This window comes from Abramis brama, assembly GCF_963993115.1.
Source record: "Abramis brama genome assembly, chromosome: 9".
Lineage (NCBI taxonomy): Eukaryota > Metazoa > Chordata > Actinopteri > Cypriniformes > Leuciscidae > Abramis > Abramis brama.
The window spans coordinates 38,234,086-38,246,780 of NC_139971.1; the positions used below are offsets into that span (position 1 = coordinate 38,234,086).

Sequence of the window (12,695 nt, forward strand, 5' to 3'; positions counted from 1 at the left end):
TTACTTAATTTTATTGAGTTGATATTTACGCTTTCATTTCTACTCGCTTGAATTAAGTACTGATATGGAATTTACTTCGTTTTTTTAATTCTTGCCTGAACTTTTTCATGTAAATTACATTGTTTTTTTTCAGTAGTATTTACTTCACCAAAAAATAATTTTTTACAGTGTATATACAAACATTTTCTTTATTCATTTCAACCATATAGAATGCAGACAGAAATACATGAAAAATACAAGATTTATATTATTCCATAAAAATGTATTAAAAGTATTAAAATGCTTTATATTTACACTGATTAAAGGTTTAAAACTGATTAAGCCGTCTACTGTTCTTTATCGCTTTTATGAGTCCGTTTCACTGTTACGGCAGTGCCGAAGAGTCTGTCCCAGTGACTAAAGAAAGGTGCAAAGTTGCTGCTGGGTTTCTGGTGATGCATGTCATGGGCCATCGTCCCTCTAAGAAGCCCAAAAGGAACCAGGTGGCTACGAGAATATGGCAGGTCGTAGCCGATATGGTCTTCCACAGACATCCAAATGCTGAAAACAGTGATGGTCCACACGGTCAGAGGAAGGGTGGGATCGAGGTTGAAGGTGGAACTGAAAGTTCCCAAAATGTATGAACTGATGTTATGCAGGACTACTTCCTTCAATTCTTGGCACAAAAGAAAAGCTTTCTCAAATACACCGGTCTCTCCCTCTCTTTAAAGTCTGGGTTATTGATCTTTAAATAGACGTTTTAATGTAATTATTACTGAAACCTAGCAAGGACCTTCTACTATCCAGAAGACGAAATCATAACAGTATCCACCGATCATCCAATCCAAAAGAAGCAAGGGTGTCAAAACTTTTGAACTGGGTGATTCGTGTTAATTATTCTTGTGGACTGAAGATCTGTTTTGTGAAATAGCTTATTCAGGGCAGTACTAAATAAAAATGTTTGTGATCCCTCTCATATATTTTTTAATTATTAATATTTTGCAGATTCTGCAAGGATTGTGTAAACTTATGATCACAAATATATTCAGTGTTGAATTAAATATTTGGCATATCACATTCTCAGTTAATAATAACAACAACAACCAGATGTTTTTTTTTTTTTTTTTACATAATTTTATTTCCACTGAAATCATAGAAAATGCACAGAAATATTTTGCAGTCCATAATTTGCTTATTCAACTACTACATTTTGGATACAAGTCTCCATAATTAGAATTTTAGTGCTTGCATTAAAAAAACTCATTATTTGAGCATTATTTCAGATATTCTTAAGCAATCTAAAGCCAAAGGTGCGAGTACATTTATGTACATAATATGTTTATTTATTTCTACAAAAACTGCAAGAAAACAATTTTGTGAAATCATCTGAAATGTCTAAAAATGTCACATAAATGACTTGATTAAAGACCTGGCCATGAATCATCTGATTGGCTGAAAATAAGATCCTTTGGTATCATTATTCACTTTTTTTCCTTGCCACCGTTTTACGTGTGTTGGTGTATTTGTGCCGGTCATTCCTGTATAAAAAAATAAGATAGCAACAAAGGTTCATATGCAGTTCAGAGACAAAAACACGTTCATGATCAAGTCATGACTCATGTCCAATTCGTTTAGAGCACATGGGTCACCAACAGTTTACATTTGCTTTAAAGGGTCATATGATGCTATTTTAAAAGTTAATAATTTTGATTATTGGGTGTAATAGGTTAACATGCTTTAATGTTCAAAAACATTTTTTTTTTAACATAATGTACATTATTATAGCCCCTCTATTCCCAGTCTGTCTGAAACGCGCTGATTTCTACAAAGCCCTTACTTCTGAAAAGCTCAGAGTGCTCTGATTGGCCAAACACCTCAAGCATGTGTTTGAAATGTAACTATATTTGCAAGCTTGAGTTTACAAGGCTTTAAGCAAAAAACTGTAACTTTACAGATCGTATATACAAGCATAAACAGACACATTACACACTAAAAGAAAAGGAAAACATTAAAAAGCATCATACAACCCCTTTAAAAATAAACCATGTTCTAGGCTTAATCACTGTTAATCACTGGCAAGTTGCAACATATGTAACAGTAGGTGGAAGGCAAATATTACAGTATGCTATATTTCATTGCCACAGGATTTATATGACACATACCTGCTCATCTTAGCCTTGTTTCTACAGCCCTGTCCGCCCTCCCAGTGACTTGTGAAGGTGCCTCTTGTCATCATACTTCCGCAACCAACACATGGCTTACCGTTGCCGTATGGCTAGAAGGAGAAAACAAAACAAGAAGTCAAAAATCTTAAGTATATTATACACCAGTGGTTCTCAATTGTTGGGTAGAGACCCAAAAAATGGGCCACAGTTGTAGACAGCAGGGAAAAAAGTATAATTTCTGCATAGAAAAATAAGAGAAAAGCAATAGATAATATACAGTAGAATTTTGTTGAACAGTTAGTTTAATTATGACATCAACGGACATGTGTTAGTCAAACTCTACAATATTTAGGTGCAAATTCATTCTCCAAAATTATGAGAAAAATACTACAATGAAAATTGCTTTGACAGCGAGCTGAATGAAACGCCCACATTTCTAGATCCAATAAATTTCCCAGTTGAAAAAAAAAACAAGCCATGCCCTCTATTTTTCTCATTCAATATTACGTTTCACTCGCAAAATACGTCACAAAACTGAAGTAAAGTCGGTCACAACTTCTGGTTCACGCTGACTTTAAAAGCAGGTTCACATGTAGCGAGGATAAACAGTTTGTGCCAATCCATGAAAACACCTAAATTCAAAATTATACATTTTCCTACTCAGTCTATGTTACTTTAATAATTTAGCCTATTGTTGTTTCCAAGCAGTTCATGGTAATATTAATAGATTTCTAAAGATTTTTAGTATTTTAGTACTGTGTCATCATTTGATGCCCAATGGAAAATCTGGGACCAGAAGAAAAGCTAGATAAGACTCATTGTTTTCAACCCATTCATCCTTTCAGAACAAATGTCGTGTTCTTGACAAAATGTGGGTCAAATCCTCTGTTGCACCTGTAGTGTTATAATATTTCCAAAAGCCAAAAGGTTTAAACGAGCAGCCTGCCTAGTTTGTCTCTATTTTCAACGTAATATTTAGGTTAGCGGGGATTGAGGTGAAAATAATCCTCATCCTGTCGGCACGACCTGCTGCTGACCTGCTCTTTGGCACAATAACCACAGATCATTCTGTTGGCCAGCTCCATCAGATGGTCCTGATCTTCATCATGGCAGGCATCACATGGGTACGCCCGACCACAGCATGGAAATCTGGCAGGAGAGACCATTAATGCAAGACGGCTCCTAAATATGAGCCAAGGGCATTTTATAGGTCAAACAAGATGACCTGGTGGTACAGAATAAACCTCTTACAGACCCAGACGCTGATAGTTACCTTAGCCACCGGTGACTTTGTTTGAAATGCTTGCAGGCGCCTTTTTCAGGTAGGGGTTTCCCTTGCTGAACTGCAGGGTCTCTGTAGCGTTGAGTGTATTGAGCAGCTGCACCTGTAAAATAATCGTTTTATTTATATGCTGCTTTACGCTCAATGCAATTTACAAAGAGAGTCTGGAATCTCCTCAACCACAGGGCATCAGAAAACACACCAATTAACCAATAATTTGAGAAACACCTTAGGATTTTTACAGGAATAGTTCGATTTACGGGGGGGTATTGGGGGGGTCCGACCCCCCTAGATGAGACTTGGACCCTTCCAAAAGGGATGAAAGTAATAGTTTGCAGGGTACTGAATTTTTTTTAATAAAATATAATGTTAGCCTATCCAAAATTGTATGCAGTATTACCATCACATACCAACAATTCAGGAAATAATCTAATGAAATTCGATTTTCAAACCCTCACTCCCCATTGGGCTATACCATTTCTCTGGTACGTGAAAACTCACTGTTCTTTGCTATGGTTCTTTGATATCACTTCACTAGCTGTCAAAATGTACGTACCGGGTACGGGAAAGAAGAATTATTAAGAGTCAGTGAAAAATTAAGAGCATGTGGCTGAATCAACTTTAATCTCTGCCTATGGTTTTGACTGCCATGTATATTATCATGCGTTGTGCTTTGTGGTAAATGTTATGAGCAGCTCATCTGTATATGGTGGAAATAAATACTGACGAACTAAAGAAAATGCACAGTGTAGGCTGCAAATGCCTGATATATGAATGGGTTTACAAGCGGTGGCCATACATTTGTCTAATATTGCACTGCCTTTGTAACATAGTGATAGCCAACCTTTGAAAAACATTGAGTAGAAAGACGGCCACGAACATCGCTGTTGCTTAACTTAAAAACATTAGGCCTACAATCACACGCCGTAGCAGGAGTTCCATAGATATACTGACACGGGAAGAGGTTTAATGAGGCAATTTATCATTTTGTGCAATTTCATTCTTAATGTCTTAACAAGAGGGAATCTGCACTTATATTCAGGGAATTTTGCATATAGTGTGTAAGCCTATATAAAAAATGAATTTTTGGGTAAACTATCCCTTTAAACTGGATAAGCTTTAGTGGAACACCAGGTGCCGGTGTTAAATAATCCCTTGCACGAGACAAAATATCAAAGCATAAGAAACAAGAACTGTACAGAATCAGTGAGGATATAGGACGAGGTTCAGACCTGTCTGATTTCTGGTCTCTGGCTGAATGAACTGAAAGCGTGTCGCTTCCACAAAAATCCTGAGTTTGGTATGACAATGCTGGCAGTTTTGTTCCCAGTTTTGCCCATAGGTCAGATTCTAGAAAAGAAGAAAAAAAGTTTGTTGTGTGAGAACTGCATTTATGTAAATGTATTATTAGTCCATTTTAATATATCATAAAAGCTGAATTATAATCATATCTGAATAATAATATAATCATTCTAATATGCTGATTTGGTGCTCAAGAAACATCCTCATTTTTTTCAGGATTCTTTGATCAATAGAAAGTTAAAAATAATTTATTTGAAAAAGACATTTTTTGATCAGGTTAATGCATTCTTTCAGAATTAATTTATAAAAAACAACAACATTTTATTAATTTATTTAAAAAAAAAATCTTACTGCCTTCAAACTTTTGAACAGTAGTGTGTGTGTGTGTGTGTGTGTGTGTGTGTGTGAGAGAGTGTATATGTATATATACACACAGCAGTCAACATTTAAAGTGGATCAAAACCTATCATCAAAGTTATATATGAATTTTGAACAATATCTGTTCTTGTCTTAGGACAACTTTGATTAACTTTTTTGATCCACTTCAAATGTTGACTACTGTATATATATATATATATATATATATATATATATAGGGTGAATTTAGGTAATCTCAATGGCAAAACGTATCCCAATCAACCTGAATGTTGAACCTGAATCTTTGCAGACCTGAATTATGTCCTCCTTGTTGCAGTTAAGGCATCCAACACTGAACTCGGAGTCCTGCAGTACCAGGTCTACAGGCACAGCTGCTTTTAGGTCCATATAGCCCAAAACATCACTGTAGTGGTGCATCATAGTAGGTCTGAAGGTCACCCTGATATCTGCTCCACATTTCTCACACTGAGCAGCACAGGGCAGACGCCCCGTCAGAGTCAGGTCAGAGTCCACTTTACACCTACAAAAAGCGAAACATGGATATTTTGCGCTCATGCCTGATGGCAGTTTGTGATCAATTGTTTAAAGAAATAAGAGGCCATGCTTGCACCTGGTACTGACATCAGACCTTGGTGATCCGATCATAAATGGACAGCTCTAAATATAGGTGTATTTCTAAACATAATACTTTTTGAGTATATTCAGGGCATGGTGCCGATGACACATAGCCTACCGAGTATTGTAATGATATGCTAATGAGTTCAGAAAAATACAGCATTTTACACAAAATTCAAAACAGCTGACCAATTAAAATGAGCAGAAATGCAAACAGAAAATAGCCATGAATCGGAGAAAAAAATATTTTTGTTCCTAGCCCTTACGGTTCAAAAGTGAGTGCAAATTTAGACAGTTGGTGGCGCTAGAGGGAATGAGTTAGAGACTCCAAATTTGTTGTGATTAATGTTCAGACTGTCCACCATCTTCTACGGTTCTACGGGCTGCCATAGACTCAAGAGCTGAAGAACTTTACTTTCAGAATGATGTTTTTTTCAGATGATGAACGATAAAAACAATGACAGCCAATCAGAATCCGCCAGACTTTAAAGAGCTCGAGCATTTAAAGGTGGGGTATGTGATTCTCTTTTTTGTCCATTTTTTCAAAATCACTTGAAATCCTATTCCTAACCCACTTACAGCCACTGAGTTAGAAGCACTGAAATGAAAATTAAGCAATTTAATCATCTGTGGAACGGGCAGGACTCGAAAAACTATTCCATGTCCAAGACCAATCATTTCCAAGACCACCTAGAATCATTGGACAGTAAGTTCGTCAATCAACTACCACACCCCTCCCCCCAATGGTGTGGACGCCTATTTAGTTATCGTTATAGTATATGTATATGTTATAGTATAGTAAATATACTATACTATAATAGTACAGTATATAACTATAGTATATATATGATGGTGTGAACGGGCCTTAAAGGCCCCTAAATATAAAATTCCAATAGAATTAGAACAATTATTAAAACTTTATAGTTGTTGTCCTTAGTGTGAACGGGCCTTAAAACCTGGTGTAAACATCCGTCTCGACCACTTGTTGTGATAGGATCATTGAAGATGTAAATACCAGGTATAAAAAAAGGTTTGAGTTCTGATCTCTGATTAACATCTGAAAACTGAAATAGGACTGAAAAAGGATTGAAATTCACCTGTTGCACTTCAGGGACACTGAGATCCGACTGGCCGCCACAGTAGCTGTTTGTTCTCCCAGTAACAGACCCAGCAGTTTGATTTCAGTACCTCTTCGTCGCTCTCTTGTTTTTATGTTCTCCACCTGGTGGCCGCCTTCCTCCCCATCAATTCCAAGAGCAGTTTCATCCTCCTCCTCCTCTTCCACTCCAGCTTCATCATGTTCTTCCTCCTCCTCCCCTGAAGCCACTGTGAGTGACACTACACGCTCAGGAGCGTCCGATTTCTTGGATGTGTTCTTAAAAACTGTGACCCTGAGCTGCTCATAGGGAACAATCTGTATTCCAGCCCTCTCTAGGTCAACGTCTTTTTTCAACTGAGAAGAGAGATTTGAAAGTTATTAATACTAGATCTAGGTTGACCTGAGTCTGTTCACTGACAGTCTGATGCATAACTGGAAGACACTTCTCAGCTGTAATCTGATTGGCTGTTTTATATTCCCAGGCGAGTGCGAGTCTCACCTGTCTGGCCCCCTCAGTGAAGAGTTTCTCCATACTACGGTCCAGCCAGCGCAAGTATGGCCTGAAGAGCAGCTCGACTCTACCCATCAGCTGATTAGTGGCATGTTTAGCCCTCAGCCATTCCTCTGAGGCCTTCTGCACATGTCTGCATTCACATACCATTAAATAAATAGTTGATATCAGTTTATATTTGTATGCACAGTGTGTGAAATATAAAAAGTTCTTCTCACCTCCCCATAAGTGATTGTAATTCCTGGTCCTCAGGGACATCCACAGTGAAAACCTATGATACGTTAGCTTTTATTAGCAAAAACATACATTTTAATATCAAATTTGAAAGATTTCAAAGATGCACACCTCTTGAGGGTAACTCTCAGGAAAGCTGACCATGATGTCCACTTCGTTAAGATCATATGGCTGCAAATAATAACAGACATTATCAGTGTAGCTTTATCCGTATGATCCCATAACTGTGTCTAGCATGCCAGCTATAAGATTTTGCAATCAAATTATATAAACATACATACACAATAAGTTTATGATTAGTGAGATTTTTCTTTAAAAAAAATAAAAATAATAATAATAATAATGTTCAGCTAGGATGTATTAAATAGATCAAAAAAATTATAGTGTTATAAACATTTCTATTTCAAATAAAAGCTGATTATTTCAACTTTATCAAAGAATCCTGAAAAAGCAGCACAACTGTTTTCAACACTGATAATAATAAGAAATGTTTCTTGAGCACCAAATAAGCATATTCAAATGATTTCTGAAGAACCATGTGACACTGAAGACGGGAGTTGCTGAAAATTTAGCTTTGATCACAGGAATAAATCGCATTTTAAAATAAATTAAAATAGAAAAGTTATTTTAAATTTTAATAATATTTCACAAAATTACTGTTTTTATAATTTTTTTATCAATTAAATGCAGACTTCTTTCAATAACATTAAAAAACATTACGGACTTTCTTGAAAACTTTAAAATGATTAGGGTACATAAAACACCTACATTGTTTGAAAGACCTTATAAAAATCCATTTAGACTTATGTAACATTCAATAAGTCTGAATTAGTTATGCAAACAAGCGTAATACGAAAGTAATCCATTCTTGATCTTCTTTCGTTAAGTTTTGCACAATCAGCTGTATGATACCGATATTAAGGTTATACTTCAATACTTCAGTGTTCCCATATCCCACTCTATACTAACTTGGACTTTGCCATTAGGCACATGGTTTCTCTTTGGTTCTGCTTCTCTTTATGCATGCTCATTGCCTGTACTTTAAATTGCCCCTATTATGCTTTTTTGGATATTACGTTTCACGTAGTGTGTAACTGTTAGTGAATGTAAAAGGTTTGCAAAGTTGTAAGCTGAAAGTGCTCGATAAATTAAGTTACTGCGTTCCAAAAGAAAGAACAGATTCTGAACTGCCCGAAACGAGTCGCCAGTAATTCCAGCCTTACTTTCTGCTCGAACCTAGGTGAGTCTGTAACTAATTTGCCTACAGTATAATGCCTGCTCGCAAACGTCTACTTTGACCCACCCTCAAACACTGTAATTCAGGGTTTCTCAAACTCGGTCCTGGAGGGCCACTGTCCTGCACAGTTAAGCTCCAACCCTGATCAAACACACCTAGCTGTGAGTTTCTAGTGATCCTGAAGACATTGATTAGCTTGCTCAGGTGTGTTTGATCAGGGTTGGAGCTAAACTGTGCAGGACAGTGGCCCTCCAGGACCAAGTTTGAGAAACGCTGAGGCCTGGAAGAGTTTGGTTTGCACTGTCGACATGTCGAGAAGATGCTGTTTTCTGCACTGCGAAAGCAAATCCACTTTGCCTGCACTTCCAAAGGATGAGGACTCAGAAAAATACAGAAAAAACAAACCCAATCGTTACTGTTCGTATCACTGTGTATCAAGTGAAATTCAGATATGGTAATGGCAGTTTTGTTTCCGTTACGCCCTGTAAGTGGCAGATCACAACTGACGGGGCCATCTGACCAATCAGAGCAGAGTAGTCTCTCGGAAAGGAGGGGTTCAGAGAGACTGAATCCTTTATCAAACTGTTTCTGACATTGTGAGAAAAGAGGTGATGCTGAAATGTATATTATGAGAAAATTAAAGTGTTTTTTGACCTCGGATGCATGTAAACCTACTGTAACAAAATTAGGAACCTTAAAATAGCATTATAGGGGCACTTTAATTCACTTTTTGTTCTATACAATAAATGTTTACCCAGTCAGGGTCCGTGGCTTGAACCGTGACTCTGTAGTAGGTCAGCTGTCCATCTTCTCGCTCCTGCACGATGAGATTGTCTTTCGGAAATCTCTTCGTCAGCTGAGCGATCTCAGTGGCTCTCAGCTGCTTGCAGACCTCTTCGGTAAGATCAGCCAGTTTGACCTGCTCATGACTTTTAGCTGGTCGTGGGGCTGGAGCGGAAGGCCTGAAGCTGCTCCTCTCCCTCGGGCCGTGAGGCTGGTCCTTCACGGGCGGAAACTGCTGTGGATGCAAGAAGCGACACTGATCCTCCATTGCACAAAACCCAGACAGAAAGTAGCGGCAGGGACGCCTGGGTCTCTCCTGCTTCACAGGAGCACTTTTGTGGCCGGATGGAGGCGGATGCTTCTTTGTAAAAGATTGGCTATTTTCGCTCGACTGCTGTTGTTTGTCTGAAGCGTGACCATCTACGGTTCCTTCTTTCCCCTTGTGAGCCGAACCATTCTCTCCTTCTTTCAATGGACCTGCAGGTCTCTGATGAAGAAAGCGGCACCTTTTCCCGTAATAGCATTGCCTGCCCTGAGAGTAGAAACGGCACAGTGGCTGCACCTGACCGGCCTTCTGTGAAGTCTCCTTACTGCTAATCTCAGTATCGTGGCTTGAGTCGTCCTTTTCGGTTTCAACCGACACAGAAGGAGCTGGTTCATCCTCAGGAACCAATGACTGTGAAACATAAATTAAACAACATTAAAGGCACATTATGCAAGATTTGTACCTTAAAGACCCCCGTGAACCGGAAGTTGCAAATTACATTTCTCCAGTGTTGTGATGTATTTCATGATTCGATAATTCTGGTAAAATAGAGCTCAGCCAATAAATGGCAATTAGAGTAAACAGAAAGGTATTTTATATCATTCAACATTTCAGCAAATTGGCTCCTTCGAACAGTTCATTCAGTGAACTGGTTATACTGATTCAATAGTTCTTTTAAAATGCTCTAGATCAGGGGTTCTCGACTCTGGCCCTCGAGGTCCACTTTCCTGCAGAGCTTAGCTCCAACAATTTTCAGAGGCGAAATCTAGTAATTTCAATAGGAATCTATGCTATTGGAATTTCACGGGACCATCAACAATAGTAGACAATTAACATATCTAATAAATCTAAAAGTATGTGCATTTGTTATGGACACTTTTGTAACACTGCTTCATTAAACTTCTAAACATTTACGAATCTTTTGGTTCGATCAATGCATAATACTTATACATCTATAATACAAAAATGAGAATATTTAATAGCTTCTAATTGACCTAATTTGCCAATCCCTGCCTAATAACACCCAAAACAAGCATTAGCAAAACAAAAAGAACACAAATTTTACAAAACCTTCACATTTAACCCTATAAAGCCTATATTGTATCATATTTAATATGTGATTTTCAAAGGTCTCTAAATTATTAACATGATATACTAAAGGGCTTTTTTAGTAATAAAAAACGTCTTTTAGTATAATTCTAAAAATATCCACCTTCTGGTCGTGGTACATGTCTTTTTGCTGTGAAATCTTTGATTAATCTTTTTTAAAAGTAAATGTAAGAATAAGTTTCATATTGTTAGTAATATTTGACCATTTACCGGACTGAAGCCATTTAGGTTTACTATACATAAATATCATGACAAATCATGTTAAAATGCGAGTAGCAAATATGATAAATCAGGCCTTTGAGGAGTGTGTGTTTTTTTGTATATCTATTAATTATAATTGAATTGCATTTTATTTTTTGACATCCACAATTAAAACTACAGAGCTCTGATCATAAAACTAAGCATTTAAATATCATCTTACAAAGACATGTTATTGGGAGATATAGAGTGACAAACTGATATTTATGTGCATTTTATGCAAGTAGTCTGCTATACTTATAACTAATTTACATTAAAAGCTATCAGAATTTCATCTAACTTTTAAGCCATATAAATAAGCATCGAATTGTCAATTTCTGCTCAGTTTATGGACCATAAAAGCCTGATGTGTCAAATATTATTCAAAACATAAAATACATATGCAAACTTTTTAAGATATCGTTAAAAAAAACTCTCTCTCTCTCTCTATATATATATACCGGTATATATATCTATATATATCTATATATATATATATATATATATATACATATATACACACACACACACACATATATAGTCTACATATACATACATATATATGTCCAACAGGTTCAATGACCTGTTCCATTTAAATATATATACAGGGTTAATGGTACTACGTAAATAACATTTAATAGATTACAATTTCATGTAAACATTTGCAATAGGTTTGTAAAAGGTGTAATTGCATGTTTGGGCAGAGTTTTCGGTGAATTTACACCGTTTTGACCAGCAAGTGCCGCAAGAGGTTGTGTTTTGAGCCGAGAGCTTCGAAACACTGAATCATTTAGCGAATCAACTGGTTCATTACATTCAGAATTTCGCAAAGCTTATTTCTCCTATCACTAATGTTCATGTTGATACTGATTTACACTTTTATTAGCTGTGTTAATTATGTTTTATTAATACATGGTTGATATTCAAAATGAACCTATTCATCTGATTCTTTGAAAAGATTCCATTTACGATTCATTTACCGAGGAATCGAACACTGCTAACACGCACTTTGGAATCAGGAAGTGCTGCTAAACTTAAAGTTTGGCTGTTAAAAATACCATGTTGTTTTGGATTACTCATGTTGGCGATACTATCATTATTTATAGCACCGGTCAAAATTACTGGTGAACATCTGTCGTGAATGTTACCTAACAGATTTGCCACTAACCTGCACCACACCCGCACTTTCTGACTCCATTGAATCGGATAGTACCACCTTGTAGTCAATATAAACTGTCCAATCCCTCAGTGTTTATTGCTGTCGCTCTGTGTCGTTTACGTTTACGTTAGCATAAACACATGAGTTTCCAAGATTAAGAGGCATGTGTTAGATGAAAAAAAAAAAATGAAACGAAACGTTATCTTCCTCCAGGGGACGCTTTGCTGGCTCAAAAAATATAACCGTCCATTGATGCGCATTCAAATCTCAAGACATTTTTTTGCATTACTGGAGACATTTTCACACTAAAAAGCCTAATCGTTTGAATCTGTTTACTGG

At 36.9% G+C, this 12,695-nt stretch overlaps 1 protein-coding gene across 1 annotated transcript; it reads right to left on the minus strand.

The window, feature by feature from the left end:
* Positions 1 to 1,106: 1,106 nt before the first annotated feature.
* On the minus strand, positions 1,107 to 12,596 carry LOC311089871 (uncharacterized protein). Its single transcript, XM_084124899.1, has 12 exons — positions 12,366 to 12,596; positions 9,557 to 10,261; positions 7,677 to 7,736; positions 7,550 to 7,602; positions 7,320 to 7,464; positions 6,819 to 7,174; positions 5,398 to 5,626; positions 4,659 to 4,776; positions 3,418 to 3,529; positions 3,182 to 3,293; positions 2,142 to 2,254; positions 1,107 to 1,517 (listed from the first exon to the last, which is right to left on the minus strand). Exons 1-12 carry the CDS (start codon positions 12,393 to 12,395, stop codon positions 1,457 to 1,459), a joined length of 2,094 nt encoding a protein of 697 aa, XP_083981025.1. The 5' UTR covers positions 12,396 to 12,596; the 3' UTR covers positions 1,107 to 1,456.
* Between the last annotated feature and the right edge of the window lie 99 nt (positions 12,597 to 12,695).

Bases quoted from the DNA above. Each gene is read 5' to 3' on its own strand.
- LOC311089871 (XM_084124899.1), bottom strand. From the start codon at position 12,395: ATGGAGTCAGAAAGTGCGGGTGTGGTGCAG. The intron at 7,465-7,549 runs GTGAGAAGAACT...ATGTGAATGCAG, and splicing joins TTACAATCACTTATGGGGAG to ACATGTGCAGAAGGCCTCAG. The intron at 2,255-3,181 runs GTCAGCAGCAGG...TTCTCCTTCTAG, and splicing joins GTTATTGTGCCAAAGAGCAG to CCATACGGCAACGGTAAGCC.